Source organism: Talpa occidentalis, unplaced genomic scaffold (assembly GCF_014898055.3).
Source record: "Talpa occidentalis isolate TD23 unplaced genomic scaffold, MPIMG_talOcc4v2.1 talOcc4.9, whole genome shotgun sequence".
In the NCBI taxonomy this organism is placed as follows: domain Eukaryota; kingdom Metazoa; phylum Chordata; class Mammalia; order Eulipotyphla; family Talpidae; genus Talpa; species Talpa occidentalis.
Window position 1 is genome coordinate 58,456,335 of NW_023605305.1, and position 18,318 is coordinate 58,474,652.

Here is an 18,318-nt window from a genome sequence, read left to right on the forward strand (position 1 = left end):
GCCAGCTCCCGTGGAAGCAACACAGGCAAGCGATTGATTTTGCCTTGGGAAGGGATGATGCAGTGATGAAAAAGACAAAAGTGGTGGAGGGGGAAGACTCACACCATTTTGTTAATGGCTTAGACTTCACTGATCAGTTCTGAATTCGTTCTTGGAGAATTTGGTTTCAGGTAAGCAGAGAAGAGGGATCTGACAGTCAAGTATGCACAAAACATGTGGTACTTGGACATGTTAATAGAACAATCTGAAAGGACCAGACTATAAAAAGACCTTGAAGTCACTGAAGGAATTTAGACTGGCTTCCTACCTCAACTTACAGGTTCTTACCTCTCTTTCTCTCTATCTCTCCCCCGTCCTCCTACCCCCTCCCCATGCTGTCTTTGTCTATCTCTCCCCTGAAAGCTCTTCTACCTCTGGCATGAGCAAGCTAGGGGAGCCAGCTGGGGGTGGCCACAGCCTGAATTCAGCAGTAACTGAAGCACATTCTTTTTTCTCTCCTGCCTACTCTCTCCCCCAGGAAGCGAAACCACACAATAAACCAGGCAGAACAGGGTTCTCCTTGTGGTCACACATGAACACGCTTGAAGCCATCACAACCTTGGGGGTCTATACCTGATATTTCACATATAATTAGTCACAACTAAAAGCCGTTTCTAATAAAACATTTCTCTCTGTGCTTCACCTTCTTGAATACTCTGGTTCATTTCAGGGTTCTGGTTATTCAGCTGGAGCTGAAAAAGTGAGGGCCAGGGATGTCTAGTTTTTGTTGTTGTTGTTGTTGTTGTTATTATTGTTTTAACATTACAGGGTTGTTGTTTTTTTTTTTCTTCAAGATACCTATTTTTAAAATACATAACCTAGCTCCTTAAACTTAGTCACCCTTCTGCATGCCTGACCTACAGCCCCTGATACAGAGTCTTCCCTTGAACTTGAGGCTGCTGGGTTACAGAAGGCTCCTGAGAGAGGCTGGCATTTACTGGTGGTCGTGCAAGGACAACAATTTGAAGGGCAGATAATGCAGTGCTAGTCTCGGTTGAGTGTGAAAAGCCATTAAAAACCACTAGTGTGAACCACCTTGGCTGTGCCATCCTCCTGAGTTTATTATTGTCTTTCCCCTGCTCTTATCCAAACAGCCTGGACAGCTTGTTTATGAAGGGCTCCGGAGCGGCCCCTTGCAGCAAGAGAGGCGATGACAGAATCACGGGGTGTTGTGGCCACAATGAGTCCAGCTAAGAAAATCTCAGAGGGGAGATATCAAGACAGGCCAGGGATTGGCTTTTGGTCTAAAATAAGCCTGCCCAGAAAGGTGCAGCTAGTAACTGAGCAGTTGCTCAATAAATACGCACTGACTGAATAAAGAACAAGCCATCAAAATCTTTACCAACAGCCCAGTAAAAGGCATCAACAAGAGAAGAGTCAAACTCTCCAAAGCACAGAGCTTACCCCCAAATTCTATCCCTCCTCCTCCCAAGAAATTTGTTTTTGTTTCTGAGGTTGAGTACAGTATTACACTGGGAACTTATTTTTAAAATATTTATGATTTATTTGCTCTTTTTAAAAAAAAGTGGAAATAGAGAAGAAAATCCCGTAACCCAAAGGGCAATTTATATTTTATATACACGTGTAGTTTTTCTTTTATAAATCTAAGATTATGTTGGAGATACAGTTTTATAACCTACATTTACACACTATGCCTTTATCAGGCATAGAAAAATCCAGAAGCCAATTTTTCTTCACTTCTCACCAGAAGCAAAACCACGCTGCATTCCTAAAGATGGAGTCTTTTTTTTTTTTTTTTTTTTTTTTTAACTAGAAATACAGCAGTTCTCAAAGTTAGGGGAGGGAAATAAAAATAAATGACCCTATCAAGTAAAAATAGGGAAGATTTGGTGTCATTATCAGCAATCCCAGCAGAGTTTGCTGATTTCTTATCTGAAGGGCTTCTCCTCACACCCAAGTTTAATTTGCTTTGTTAATCCCAACCAAGATAAAGGGTTTGTATCTCCCCATGACTGCCAGGTTTCTCCTCCTTGTCCTTAGTGGCAGTGTTCCAAATCAAAAAAACAGGGTGAAGAGAAGCATGGGCATCAGATGAGAACTGCCCACATTGTTCCCTTCCTTAAAGAGGTCCCTCATCTTCCCGAACGAAAAAGAACGAATCCAGTACCTTAGCCAGCAGTGTCCAGGATACATCTTCTCCTTTTTTTTTTTTTAAGATTTATTTATTTATTTATACAAGCATTGGTTACAGTCAGAAGCCCAGGAGGGTGAGAGGATTCACCAGAGCCAGAGTGGGGAGCAGAACCGGCAGACCGATGAAATACACTGCTGAGGGGAACAGCAGGCGCGACAGGAGAGGGCTGTCGTGCCATGTGGGACCCTTGTTGGCGGCCGGGGATCGAACCGGTGCTACAGAGACTGCGGGCAGCTTCACAGCCCAGCACTCAACCACTGTGCCACGGGGATAAATCTTCTGCCTCATCCCTCTGAAATGGAATATGCAGCTACAACTGGTCATGTTGCAGTTCTTTTGTGTTCTTTGCCCTTGAATGTATGATCTATTTTTCCTAGACTGTTCCCCCTTCTGGTGAACTCCTACTCATCCTTCAAGATGTAGCCTAAATAGGAACAGACCTGGTTTTCTCCAGTTCCCTTAACAGATCCTGTGCTCCCACAGCACTGTTTGCTGAATAAATTAAAAATGACCAGTTTCATTCCCGTGGCCAAAATCTGATACTGATAGTGTTACAGGGCAGGGAGAGGGGCAGCCCAAACCCCACAAACCTGCCTGTTCTAAATGGGTTCTGCCATCCGCCACATCAACACAAAATATATGAGACTTTAATGGGAAGGAACTTTAATACAACTAGGAAACAAGACAGGAAAGGCAAAGAATCTAGTTTCTAAATCAAGCACCCAAAGTTACCTGTCCCCTCGTGGGTAAAACTCCATCCAAATGGGATTGGCCCAGAGCAAGGCCCCAAAGCCTGCCACAAGTCCAAAGCATCTTCCCATGGGGACCCACAAAAAAGGGTCAGAAACAACAAGACAAGCCCGGAAGGAAAAGAGCAAAATCAAAATCAAGATAAAAGCTGCCATGGTCACCTCCCCACGGGTCTCACCCACATCTGTGTCACCCAGTCCATGACCAAAAGGCAAGCACAGTTTCTTCACGTGTCTCTAGGCTCCATGTGCCTCCTCCAGGTCTCCTCCTGGCTCTCCATTCTGCGTCCTTCCTTCCTCAGTCTCCTCTGCAGCTTCTTCTCTCCCTGCTCAGCTCCACCCTCCCTTGGGTGGGGCAGGGAACCTGGAACCTCCGAGCCCTTTCCTGGGAACCACCTTATTACAATAGCTTGAGCAAGAATTCCTTACCTAGTCCCCCCACCATATCCCTTTTATAGGTCAAAGTGTTCATTTTAATGCTTTATTGCTTAAACACTTTTGTTCATTCAGTTTTTCATTTTTACCTTTACCTAGAATAGCAATCCTAGTGATTTCAGTACTCCAAATAAACAAAAACTAAGTACTACCACTAACAGCATCTACCAATAGATATATCATTCTAATGCCTAGAACAACAACAACAAAAAACAACTTATGAGGTAGTTATAGTTATCTCCCTTTAACGGATGAGAAAACTGAGGTTCCAGGGGATTAAGCCACTCCACAGGATTGATTAACAAAGCCAGGGTTCAAACCTAGATCTGTTAAACTTCAAGGTTACACCACAGGCTTCTTTAGTTTAAAACCTGAGGTCACATGTTTTAAAACATCATGGAAAAGGATAGGCTCAGAGTACTCTCATTTGATTTCTGTCCCCTCAAACATCTGAAGGCATCAGTCCATGTACTGGGCAAATAAACCTCCTAAAGTTCCAAGGCTATAAGCAATGATCTCTCTCTCTCTCTCTCTCTCTCTCTCACACACACACACACACACACACACACACACACACACACACCAGCTGACACAAGACCTTTGTTTCCCTCTGAAACTAAAATCTAAAGGGATGCCATGCATGGCTGCTATAATGGTCTCTTCTACAAAGTCCATAGGGATACAGGCTCAGCCTAACTCACTGCTCACCAACCCTAGGCAGAACTCATTCTTACAATCCAAACTGGCTAAACCTGCATTTCAGGGAGACAGAAAGAAGATAAAGGAGGCACAAAGGGCATATACTAGCTGTCTTTTAAGAAAGGTTCCCAGAATCTGGGCCTCCCTGGTGGCACAAGGGGTTAAGATGCAACCTGTGAAGCAATCCACAGCCTCCGCAGCACAAGTTCGATCCTTGGCTGGCCAGGGAGCAACCCACATGGCGAGGCAGACCGCCTCTGACTTACCCGCTGCTCCCCTCAGCAGTGTGTTTGGTTAGTCTGCCTGTTCTGTTCCCCACTCTGTCTCTGGTGAATCCTCTCACCCCTGCACCTCTGGCCTGTACCCCAGCTCTTGTATGCATAAATAAATAAATCTTTTAAATAAATAAATAAGGTTCCCAGAATCTATCTTACAAGCCACTGTCTAGAACACAGGTGCACAGCTATGCAAGCTGCAAAGGGAGGCCAGTCCAAGATCAGGTATTCCATCCACATAAAACAGGAGGGGAATATATACTGCAAAATAACTGACAACATCTGCCACAAATAGGAAACGAAGCAAGAGTAGACACATATTCTGGAAATACTACCTCTCTTATCAGTAAAGAAGTAATTTTGAACAATACGGTAGAAAGGAAGGGAAAGGGGCCTAGCATTTAATGAAGGCCTATTATGTGTTAATCACTCTACTAGGCCTTCAGGAAACCACTGGAAATAAGACAGACTGTCCCTGCCCTTAGAGAGTTTGTAGCTAGTTACCAGTTAAACAGAAATTCCAATCCAGTCCATGAACAGAAGTATCTTAGGGTTGCCATAAATGTGGTGCTTAAAACAAAAGAATTTTCTTCCCTCACAGTTTTGGAAGCCAGAAGTCTGCAATCAAGGTGTCAGTGGGGTCATACTTCCTCCCAAGTTTCCAGTAGATAAACCTTCCTTGCCTCTTTCAAAATTGGGTGGCTCCAGTCATTCCTCAGCTCGTGACTGCAATACTGGAATCTCTGTCTTCTCTTCTAAGAACATTGGTTTTAGGGCCCACCTAGATAATTCACAGCAATCTCATCTTGAGGTCCTTAAATTTGTTTGTTATATCAGCAAAGGCCCTTCTTCCAAGTAAGGTCACATTCCCAGGTTCTGGGGTTAGGGTGTTGGGAGTCACCGTTCAGTCTACAATAACTAGTACACTAAGAGAGACCGAAGTCATCATCTTCTGTGGCATCAAGGTATCAGTCAGCAGCATCACTCATAATTCCCATTGATATTAAGTATAATTAATTACTTCATTATGAGTTACTCAAAACAAGCACCATTAAATCTATGGTACACCATTAAACCAGAGGTACAAACTCTCAGTTTGTAAGAAACTTTTTCTAAATAAGGTTGTATTCAAAGATTCCAGGATGTGAACACATCACTTTAGGGTCCACTAATACTACAACCTATAATACAACAAAAGCTATCCTTACCAGCTGAAGCTCTGGATTGGTAAATCTGCTTCTACAAGCATTTGTGCAGTGTGGAAAGCATAATACTAGCCAATCTTGTGGTCATATGGATGAGGAAGAAAGAGTCCAGATCTTCTATACTAATCTAGTGGAAGGTCACAACATGAACACAAATGGCCATCCAGGAGCAGAACAAGGAGAAATGTCCCAATTCAATACTATGAGGTTAATTATCTGAGTCAGGGATCCAGAAAAGCTTCATGGAGAAAACAGACCCCCAAAACTAGCCAGACTTCAAGAGGCAAGACTGGAATTCACAATTCTGAGTCCATATGTTCACTGCCTCATGCACCTCAACTTCTCTGAGATCCTGGGACAGAAGCTTTCCTTCAGCATTCCTATCTTGACTGATCACTCTCCTCTGTGTTCTGCCTACACCAGTCAATGAGTTCTTTCTATGAATACAACCCATGAGTCCTGTCTGAAAATAGTGCATTGTGCAAACAAATACACTGTCTTGCTCACTATTGCTCATATACAAATTATATTTCTAGCATTTGCTCTTTGAAACATGGGCACCTTGTGTAATTCACCACTATTTACTTCTATCACTGAAAAATCTGCCATCCACTCATCTTTCATTTTAGGAGACCTATTAGATGTCAGCACTGTTGGAAAACAAAGACCTACAAGACCCCTGCCTCAAGAAATAAAAAGGATTCTAGTGAGTACTGCTTAATAAATTAAGTGTAGGGGCCTCCCTGGTGGTTTAAGGGGTTAAGACACAGCACTATGAAGGTATCCACAGTCACTACAGCATGAGTTCAATCCCTGGCCAGGGAGGTGACCCACATGGTGCAGCAGACCTCTCCTGTCTCGCGCACTGCTCTCCTCAGCAGTGTATTTCAGTCAATCTGCCTGTTCTGCTCCCCACTCTGTCTCTGGTAAATCTTCTCATCCCCCACACCCCTGGCCTATACCCTAGTTCTTGTATATACAAATAAATAAATCTTTTAAAATAGTAATAAATAAAGTGTACTAAATTATGTTAGTAAACTATCATATTAAGAAAACTTGAATAAGCGTGGGAGAAGCCTTGTCCCTGAGACTAGTGGTCCTTCTCCCCTGGCTCTCCTACACACTTTTAAACCAGCAAGCAGAGTATAAAAGTTTTTCATATTAGAGAAGAGACTACATGTGTGTGTGTGTGTGTGTGTGTATTCAGCATGCCAAACACTCTTAAAGATTGTTGAAACTCTTTAAATGCTTAAAAATAAGCCCAGGAAGTGAGACCGAAGAGAAAAAACACTTTCTAGCATTTCCAACATATTTATTCCATTTTCTTCATGGTTTCATGTAGCAGTTACTCACACCAACTGACTAAAAGAAAAAGAAAAGAAAACTGGAATAAAGTTGACCCAGATGTGTACAGCACCTCGCTCTGGGAAAATGTGTGCAGACTTCAAACCTTCACATACTTGAAAGGCAGCAGGAGGAAGAGGCTGGGTGAATTGAGGTTTATGTCTAGAGTCTTCAGTTGCAGCAAGAAGGTCAAGTTAAGGGTAAAACAGTTGTGATGACCTGTATCTCACCTAAACAACCAACCCAAGCATGTATTTCAGACCTCCTCAGGGACAAAGGACTAGGGAGAGACATGGCGTGACTTCAAAGGATCTTTCAGTCAACCTATCACCAAATGGTATCAGAAGACAGTACCCATATACTGCTTTTCTTCAAGTGCATGCAGATGCTGTTGTCATTAATAAAATCACATTCACTAAAAGTGACTGCATTTTTGGTATTTTTTTTCCCTAAGTACTTACTGAACAGAGAGATTCTATCAATGTAATGACTATCATCTCAGCTCCATTTCCTGGGTTAAAAAAAGAATCTGAGGAGAAATACATGTGTTAAATAAATCTTTGTGGAAGATGGAGGGGTAATACCAGAGTAGAAAAAGCAGGAGGGAAAAAAAAAAGATGAGGTAGGAAAGGAGATCAAGCAGTAACAAGGGTACATGTTAGTTACCAAGCTGTTACAGCCTCACCAGTAACTGCTATCTGCCTGGTCTTCAGAACAAAGCTGTGCAGAACCCACCAGGGTTCTATACAGGTCTCCCCTTCTGCCTCCCTTAGGAAGAGATTTACCCAAGGGGCTTGAATCCCCTATACCCCTGGGTTGTATAGCTCTTCCAGAGAAATTATGGGGAGGCGAGTGTCTACTCCCTGGAACATGTTTTATCTGAGTCCTGGCATAGTAGTGGAAGCCAGGGCTTTGGAAATACAAGCTGAGTCAGGCCTGGAGTCCAATGCTACTGGGATCCACTGTATAAGGAACCACAGACTTACCCTGGGGAATGAGATGGTAGAAATGACAGCCAGCTCTCCATTTAACAAGTATCCTTGCACCTGAGAGACAGACAGTTGAACCATTATGGGGTGATATATAATGTGGGTCCCCTACAACTATCTGTAGAAAATCATACTTTTTTGTTACTAAAGATGGGTTTGCAGACAGTATATGCAAATTAAAGACAATTTGTTAAATATACATTCATATACAGATATTCCTTGACTTAAACAGGCTTATATCCCAATAATCTCATCATAAGTGGAAAACACCCTAAGTTGAAAATGAACTTAATACACCTCATCTACCAAACACCATAACTGAACCTAGCCTAACTTAAACATATTCAGAACACATACATTAATTAACCTACAGCTGGGCAAATCGTCTAACATGAAGCCCATCTTGCAATAAAAAATGCTGAATATTTCATGACATTTATTAAATACTGTACTGAAAGTAAAAAGCAAACAAAATGGGAAGCAAAAACACAACACACAATATCCAAATATCTCAGTACAGTATTGGTTGTTTACCCTCATGATACGTGACTGCAGGTCCTTGCTGCTGCCCAGCATTATGAGAGATTACAGTGCCTATCTCCAGTCCAGGGAAAGATCAGGTTTTGAATACAGTTCTTAGTGAATGCAGTACCTTTTCCACACCATCATAAAGTCAAAAAATTTATAGTCGAACCATTGTAAGTCAGGGACCATTTTATATATTATATAGTGTATAAATGGTCCCTGACTTACAATGGTTCAACTTTAATATATTGCATATATATATATATATATATATATATGCAAAAAAATAAAACCCTGGAAAGTTATTACATCAAAATGCTAACTCTGGTTATCACTGGAGTATGATTACTTTTTTAACATCCTCTCTTCTGCTTATTTGTGTTTTACCTATTTAGGAAAGTAATAAACTCTGTTAACTAAAGAAAGACAACTTCTCATTTAAAAAGGCAGGAATCACAGGCCTAAGTGAGCCATGAAGGGAACTGCATTTCTGTATCCGATTTCCCATTTGTAAGTCCATCCTTTTCTTTGCCACTCCTCTTCATTTATTTAAAAAAGAGTGGGGCCTCCCCAGTGGCGCAAAGGCTGAGTGCTGGGCTATGAAGCTGTCCGCAGCCTCTGCAGCACCAGTTCGATCCCAGGCCACCGGCAAGGGTCCCTCATGGCGCGCAGACCTCTCCTGCCACCCGCTGCTCCCCTCAGCAGTGTACTTCGTCAGTCTGCCTGTTCTGCTCCCCGCTCCGGCTCTAGTGAATTCTCTCACCCTCCCGTGCTTCTACTGTACCCAGTGCCTGTATAAATAAATAAATAAATCTTTTTAAAAAAAAAAGAGTGAAAAAAATTTCAGCACTTTATAAGGACACCTGGTTCAGTGGGAGAAACATGTTTTTACAGTGGAAGGCCATTGAAAAAACCACATTATCTGTCAATGCGTGGCTACATGATCTCAGCAAATCCAAGTCTGTTTTCTCATTACAAATTGGGGGTAATAATATGCCTACCCCACGGAATTGTCCTGCGGAACCAGTGTGATAATATGAATTCAAAATAGCCTGAAAGCAACAATGCCCTAGCTATGCATTAGAGATTATCTCAAAGTAGTAAGGAAGATCAGGAGACTGAAGAATATAGATTTTGAGTATGGGAGGATTTTTAGCTCATATGGCTGAGGAGCAATGGGAAGAAATTTCTTTTTCTGTCTTTGGTAGCAGGATGAAGGGAACTAGCGAGATTTAAGAAAAGTTCTAGTAACTTCCTAGCAAGAAATTAACCTGAACTTTGACAATTCTGCCTGCTGGTAAACACAGAAAACACTTTTTAGAGTTTAGCAAGGTTTAAGAGGGACTTCAAAGACTTAACAAATTTTAGAACTAGAATGGACTGCCACTTAGACTTTCACATTTCACAAATGATAAAATACTGGAGCCCAGCCACCTAAATGGCAGGACTTAAGCCAGGTTCCATATCTGGTTTGTGGCAGAGCTATCTTTTGTGGTGAAATGATAACAATCTGAGCATTTGTAATAAGTCTAAATGAAATAAATATTTGTCATACATGATTTCATTTCATTTTTGAAACAACTCCATCAAGTGAAAATCAATGGCCCTCTTTTTAAAGAAGGAAACTGAGGCTCTGAAAACTTAAGCAACTGGGCCTGAAGATGTAGAACAGAGGCAATAAATGCCCACCAAAACTGTGTTCTTCTCCTGTTAGTTTGTAGGCACATCATGCCCTGTCCCTGACTAAGCTGTCACTTCAGCTCCATGGTCCTGGGCAAGGGACCCCCAACCTAGAACTTCTTCCACCTGTGAGACAAGACCTCATTTCCAACATTAATGAGACCTAGAACATCTGGGATTGAGAGTAACAGAGCTAGTCACATTCTGAGCAGTTTCGATGTTTTGTTTTTTAAAATAACTCATATTTTCTCTTCTTCTCCCCAAATCCAGACATGGAACAACAGTTGAATACTCATTTCTAGGGGAGTTATTTTGGTTTCCTCCTCATTTTCCCTGAATTCAATTTTCTCTCATGCTTTTGGCTCTGGATACAGTGATATTAAAATATTCTCTGTTATTTTGATTGGGGGAAATGTGTGGCTTTTTTTTTTTTTCTGGCCAAAAAAAAAAAAAAAAACAACAATAAAGTTTCATGTGTAACCAAAAGAGGGTTTTCTTCTTCATGCATATGCTTCAGTAGTAAGCAAAATGGAAACTGCTATTTTCAGAAACTTAAAATAAAACTAAAGCACATATGTTCTGTAAAAAGCATTGTTTGACAAGATCAAGTTACCTCAAGAGGGAAACGATTTCACAAACTGTGTTCTCTTACACATCAGAATCTCCCATGTGACTCTGGCAGAGAGGGTGGGGGTGCAAGGGGTTAAACCCCACCCAGGTGCATCTGGGTAATTACCCTCTGGACATTTACTAAAGAGCTGACTTGCAATGCTTAACCTTGAGCAGGCACAGGAGGGGTTAAGGGAACTCACACAGCTGGATTTGCATTTAAGGGAAATCCATGGAACAGGCCTGAATAGCCACAAACTGTGAGATTCTTGGAAAGGTCAGTTCAAGACACACATAAAATGTCTTTCACAAATACACACACACATACACACAAATCTTGATAGCACATGTGTTGCTGAGGTAAAACCATATGTTTCCAAATTGTTCCTGGCTTTCTACAAACGATGTAGAAGGAGTGACCACTCCTGGAATTAATGCCCAAGAGAAGGACTCCCGTTATCAGGACCTGTATCTATGAGGCTGAGGGCGGTATGGACATAAGGGCTATTCTGAAGTGTGAATAGAGGTGGAAGGATTTTTGTCACCAGTTTAAGTCTCAAAGCAAGGCCATTTCCCCATTTACCAAGATCTGTTCTTCCCCACATTATAAGGGTGTCATGTTTTACCTGTGCTTGGGAAAAGCCTATAGCAAAAGAAAACAAGGACACAGATTATCCAAGGGTAGTCTAAATGGAAAAGTTTGATTATATTTGGCTAGTAATTGGTAACAATTATAATATTCTCCTGTCTACAAAGTCCCAGGAACCTTGAGTGCATTCTTTTGATTATTAGTAACTTCAATATCATGCTATTACTTGAGCAATTAGACTGTAATTACAGTGAAATCTTCTCATGAGACTATTTGGCTATGTCTTTAGTTTCTGAATCCAGTCCCTTTTTTCTAGTTTTAAATTACACTCCCATCCTCATCCTCTTTTTCCCAAAAACAATCAAGGCCAAAGCAGAATGTCAACAGAATAAGCTTTTCCGATGTGGTGGGAAGGTATTATCACAAATGCTTTGCCATGACTGAAATAACAAATCACAAATAGACATCTTGTGACAGCTTTTTCCATCCTCAACTGGATGCCTACTTTCACGTTTTATTCCCTTTCGATCCACATCCACATCTATACATTATAGGTTAATATGAAATTGTGCACATTTTATTTCATTATCATTGGTTTCTGCAATACTGTTCATTTTTTCCACATAAAGGGGAACTTCTAAAAATATGAACTATTAATAACATCAACAGCTTTATACATCCCTGCCCTACAACTACTCTCATTACCTACTCACATGCAAATGTACTCTCTTCCTTTGGAACTCCTTGAAATTGAGAATAGTTTTTTTTTTTTTTTATCCTTCAGTCATTTACTCTTGTTTGATTCTAACACAGAACTGGAAGTTATTTCACCTTCATGATTCATAGTTCCCTAACCTTGGCCATAAAAGTCATACACATCTATAAAATTAAAGAAAATTTTAAAAAATATAGAAAGGCACAAAGAAGAATATGAAAACAACTCATAATTGCAACACCTAGTATTAAAATCTAAATATTGTGATGCATTAAAGTCTGTACTGAAACAGAACATTTGAAAAAATTTACACTAAAAACCTTATCACTTTTAAAGATATTTTTAAATCCCTGTGTATGCAATTAAAACCACAAATAATTTCTTTCCACACTACTTCTAGAATCTAGCAGTTGAAAATTTGTTTAAAGATACCTACTTCAACTGCATCACTGGAATCCAGAAGGTTTATGGTTTGCTGGCCAGTTATAAGCTCTTGTAGGTTCCTGACCAGATCTATGATCTTCTCAACATCAAGACCAGACTGACTACCCAAGAGTGGGTTAAGCTGTATCTTCATTTGCTGAGGCAGCCATACCAAAGTTCCACTGACTAGGGGGTTCAAACAACAGAAACTTATTTTCTCACAATGGGAGGACAGACGTCTAAGATCAAGGTGTCCAGCAAGGTTTGTTTCTTCTGAGGCCTCTTTTCTTAATGGGCCAGTGGTCATTTTCTTTCTGTGTCTCTACATGATGCTTTCTCTGTCCACATTTGTGTCCTAACCTCCTTTTATTAGAACGCCAGTCATTTGGGAGTGGGGACTCCTTAATGAACTCATTGTAACTTCATTTTCCCTTTAAAGGTCCTATCTCCAAACACCATCATATTCTGAGGTTCTGGGGGGTTAAGACTTCAACATATATATGGGTTTTGAGAAGGAACATAATTCACTGCATAACTGACTGGTTTAAAGTTGCTAACAGTCTAGGTGAATTTTTGGATATGGGATTAAATGAAGTGAAAGGTCCATCCAAATACAAGCCAGCAAAGGAAACAACTGCCAGGTTTGAAAAGCAGAGCTACCTCACATTCACTTGAAATCTTGATCCTAAGGAAAAGAACATGTTACCACAAGTCACAGCAGGACTACCACTACCTGGCTGTGAGACTTTGCACTAGTCCCCTCATTTCTTTAGACATGAGTTTCCTTCTTTATAACATGGAGGCAGTGTCAGTTTAAAACAATGGTTAGATGATCTCTAAATTCTCTATGAACCCCATAAACCAAGAAAGGCACTCAGGTTTTACTTCCTATATAGTCACAACCTTTTTTTTTATTAGTTTTTTTTTTTTACATCATTGTTCATTTTTAAACAATATTTGCTTTCCCCCACCCCCTCAGGTGTAGTCCCCATAGAATTTCCTTCCCTGATGCACCTGTGCACCATCACCTCAGTCCCCTGTGCTCCTCCCTCCCTCCCTCTGGTCCCTCTCCCGCCTCATCCCCTGCAGTATGTCTCTGGTTTATAATTGTCTGTTTTTGCTTTGTTGTGGTTGGATTATTATTTTTTTACACTGATGTCTTATTTGGTTCCCCTATATTCCTGCTATAAGTGAATTCATGCGATATTTTTCTTTTTCCTGCTGGCTTATTTCACTGAGCATAATTCCTTCTAGCTCCATCCATGTTGCTGCGAATGACATGATTTTATCCTTTTTGATTGCTGAATAATATTCCATTGTGTATATATTCCACATCTTCTTGATCCAGTCATCTCCTACATAGTCACAATCTTACCACACTCTCCCCAAAGACACACCCTCTTCAGTTGAACATCCATGCCCTGTCCTGTGGGGTTCACTGCAATTTGATGCCTCTGACTTTGTCCTCCTTTGTCTTCCAACTATTCTACCAGCTATTGATATTTCCTTCACCTGCCTAAAAAATACCCTCCTTTCCCAGCCACAATGCTCTTTCTAAAGATCCTGCTCAAGCGCAGTCTTCTTCATAAAACGTTCCCTAAGCAGAGGTGGTCTCTCCTTGTATTGTTTGGGTTTACCTGTCTTGCTATGCATTTGTCATTCTCTAGCCTAGCCTCACCATTATTTCATTTTTTATAACTACATAGATACTCAAGTGTGGAAAAGAATCTATATATTATTTTGCAAGTAGGGAAAATTAGAAAATATACATGTGTCTGCACATTTGTGCACAAAGGAATCCAGGAAGGTTAAAACAGAAACTAAAGAGTTTGAACACTTACCAGCTAGGGTGAGTAAGAATGAAGCAGAAATAATGGGAGGGTAGGGACGGGGTAGAGGCATACTGAGGAGAGACATGTCTTGGAGTATCCTTTCTGTAATCTGACTTTTAATACCATATACAAATGCATACATAAACAAATAAGTAAAATTAATAAGGATGAAGAAAAAAGCAAGTCTAAAATGGAAAACAAACTGAACAAATGAATTCAATTAAAATGCAAATGAACATCACTGAGAGAGGTAGGAAGGGAAAATAACCCTAGAATCCCAATTCTCACTTCAATCAAAGAAAACATGTTTACTTGCATCTGGTGATTGGACCTGTGACGATATAATGAAGTAAATGGGGAGGAGGGTACACCTTGTGAATAGCTAACCATTGATTCAGTTCTTTTATTACTTTGTTGATATGATAAAGATTGTTGATTTCTACTTAATATCCATTTTCTATTTCCCCTTTCAGCACAGAACCCATTTCATTGGGCATTAGGTAGAAGACAGAATGGAGACAGAATGGAGAGGTCAGTTCTCCACTGCCTATGTTGCCTCTCATTACATATGAAAAAAAAATTAAATGTTTCTCCCTAGTTTTTTAAACCAATATTTTCAGATTCTGTAATGCACAGATTCTGCAGATTCTGCCATTCAGGTTAGTAACAGGGCCAGATTTAGAATCAACACTTCTTAACTCCCACTCAGGGTACTTTCCACCACACATGTCACCTACAAGTAATCCCTAATCACCTGTTGTATTTCTAGCACAACATACAAAGAATGCACCTATTAGCAAAACAAAATAAAATAAAACAAAACAAAACAAAAAGGTCTCTATATCAGTCAAGTCTAATTAAGCTGAGATTAGAGATTTCTCTGGTTATGTTGATTCCATTAAGGCTTATGAAACTCTAAATTGTATTTAAAACTGCATGTCAAAATTCTTCTTTTTGGGCCTCCCCGGTGGCGCAGCGGTTGAGCGCTGGGTTGCAAAACTGCCCACAGCCTCCGCAGCACCAGTTTGATCCCAGGCTGTTCGCTGGCCACCAGAGGAGAGTACCACATGGCGTACAGACTTCTCCTGCCGCCTGCTGCTCCCCTCAGCAGTGTACTTCGGTCCTTCTGCCTGTTCTGCTCCCTGCTCTGGCTCTGGTGGGTCCTCTCACCCTCCCGCGCTTCTGACTGTACCCAGTGCTTGTATAAATAAATAAATAAATCTTTTAAAAAAAAAAAAGGGAAGGTTTTTAAAAAAAAAAGAATGGAAAATTCTTCTTTTCTTTTTAACTGGGTAATCAAATAACTTTTAAAGGTGAAGATAAGTTCTTTTCTTACATCTACAGACACAGACTGAATATATTGAGAAAACCCTTGACGTTTAACCATTGAAAGCATGACCTGTATGTGGTATGGATGTGTGTTTCTCATTCCTACCTTCATAGGCACCTTCCTCCTCTCTTCTTTACCTTGGCTTTTATAACATTGTTTCATAATTCTTTGGTATTCATCGGTCTTCCTATTAGATTGTTCACTTCTGGAGGGCAGTTTGTTAGGTCTAGAATGTCCACTATCTAGAACAATTTCCTTCTCACAGGAATTGTCATCATTAAAAATGAAGTGTGTATAATCCTCAAAGAATGGATTACTGTAACTCTCAAAAAAGCAAAATACATCATTAAAAAGCTTAATTTTTTGTCCTTCAAAAATAAAGTTAATAAAAATGAGATTTTACTCTAAAACAAAGAAAATGTATTTGGGGGCTTTTTTAATTAAAAGTTCATTTGAATAAGACTCTCTTCATTGATTTTGGATGAAATCTTCTCAGGGAAACATTTAAAGATATTATTGGAATCTGAAAAGTGGGATAAATTTTACTGAGTCCATTTGGTGAGAAACCCCAAACACATCAAGGAGAGTTCCAGACCCTTAAACACACTGGTATTATTACATCCTCTACTACAGCTACTGACATAGAATATAGACTTAGTAAAGGCGTGCAAATTGCGGGTCAAGGTGGGGCCAGCCAACAACATCCAAGGCCAAAGGTAAAGCTGCTGTGTTACAACTTCTGCAACGCTGTAGGCAAACAGCTGCTGGTTTAGAATCGTTGCTGGTACAGAGCTCAGGGGGCTTAGAACTGTAAGTGAATAGTTCACTTGTCAAGCACGAATCGGCCATTTCTAAAATCAAGTGGATCTTTTCTCATTTGTCAAGTCAGACTCCCAACACCATCAGTCAGTTCACACTCGGGGTGCTATCTTAGGTTGCTAGGGAGCCAGGCTAGGTCCCAGGGGGCCACAGAAGTCAAACCACACAGGTATCTATTCTGATTCCCCAATTTCCTGTTTGACCGACATACTGTGTAACCCACCCGTCTGTGCTTCAGTGCCATCATCTCCACAATGGGCGCAATACGGCTGCAGTGTGGATGAAATGAGCTTGTAATGTGTAGAATAATGGCTGGCACCCAAAAATAGCCACAGGAAGGGTTGGCTGTTATCATTTATTGAGTGGGTGAAAAATGATAACATTACAATTCTAAACAGATATATAAAGTAAAATATAAAATTAATATGTATTGTTGATGGACACAAAATAAATTGATGGAAGATAATAATATAAATAGTGGTTCACGCTTAGACTTGGGATTACAGATTGTTTCTACCTTTTTTCTACAGTTTTTGTATAATTTTTAGTATAGGAAAAACAACAATTTCATTAGCATTAGTAACAGGACTCAGTTTCCTAATCTGTGGAATGGGGGCAGTTCTGCCAGCATAAACTCTCACTGTCCACAGCTTTACCCTCTGGTACACAGTCACCAGATATCAGCCAGAGAAAATGAAATCACATGTTATTACTTTTCCTTTCCAAAATGGTAGAACAGCCTCTTAGAAATATCTTGCTTCAAACCAAATCACAGTCAGTGGTAAGCATGGAAATTAGTATAAAGAGTAATAAGACTTGTCTCATAAAGTTAATTTCAGCAACACCAGTCTCACTAAATCCTAACTCCCTCGATACTTCTCCCAGCCCCTGGATTATGTGGTGACAGACCGTTACTGGAATCGAGAGGGAAGAAATAATACTCTCTTTAAAGAAAGAAAGAAACTGCCATATGACGTCCGTTCTGCTATTTAAGTGATTTTCCCTTCACCAACATAGAGAAGTTTCTTTACCCCTTCACCTGGTTTGATAGTTAAAACCAAGAGTAACAGTTTATGGCTTAGCAATTTTACAGCAGAACCAAAACAGTTTTGTCAATACAACACAAAAATTAGAACTCTATAAAACTCCAAAAAGCAGAAGATATCTCCACCAACAACAAACATTTCCCTTCCTCCTCTTAATGTTAAATCTAGCGTTAGACAAGCAACAATAAACCAGAGATGCACTGCAGGGGGTAGACTCCAGTTATCCAAATGCTGCCAGGTTTCCTGCTGCCAATGTCACCCTTACCCACGAGATCCATTTAGAACTCAGGACTTCACTGTCAAAGCAGGGCAGTAGCTTTGCTGAAGAGAGACTTGGATTGATGGCCTCAAGCAATTGGGATCAACAACCAGGTACTGCGACACTAACACCTCCTGAGGCTCAGTTCCTTTATCTTTAAAGTGAGGCTGGATATTCAAAACAACTTGAGAACTTTTGCAAAAATTGTTGTGTGAGCATTTGGTAAAATGCATTGCATTTTACAAATGTGCAACTCAGAAGGCACAGAGGGGAAAAACGGCTAAAGGCACAAATGGAAACAAAAGGCAAGAAATTCCTGTGAGTACAGAATCCAATGCAGGGCTACAGCTAACAGCGCTGGGTTTGTGGTTGGGCCTCTGGTAGGCATCTGAGCGCTGTATCCCCACGCCTGTGTGTGCAGCTGCCATCAATCACTGAGAAACTTTTGAGCGTGGATCTTGTGGAGAAACTCAATGAGCCAGAAGCAAAAATGTCTGATTAGGGAGGCAAAATAAACACGATATTCTTGGGACCTCTACGGCCACCAGGTCCACACCCTAGATGTGCACATAACTACCTGACCTGAGGGAAAGTGTGCTGG

General features: G+C 40.6%; 1 protein-coding gene across 3 annotated transcripts in view; it reads right to left on the reverse strand.

The window, feature by feature from the left end:
- ROR1 (receptor tyrosine kinase like orphan receptor 1) overlaps positions 1-18,318 on the reverse strand; it is a 335,132-nt gene that overhangs the window by 257,507 nt on the left and 59,307 nt on the right. Inside the window, exon 2 of one of the 3 annotated variants that reach the window (XM_054691317.1) lies at positions 7,888-7,947. The exons of the other annotated variants lie outside the window; for them this stretch is intronic. Within the exon in view, the coding sequence (XP_054547292.1) occupies positions 7,888-7,947 (60 nt within the window). The remainder of the gene's footprint in view (positions 1-7,887; positions 7,948-18,318) is intronic. 3 annotated transcript variants of the gene reach the window in all.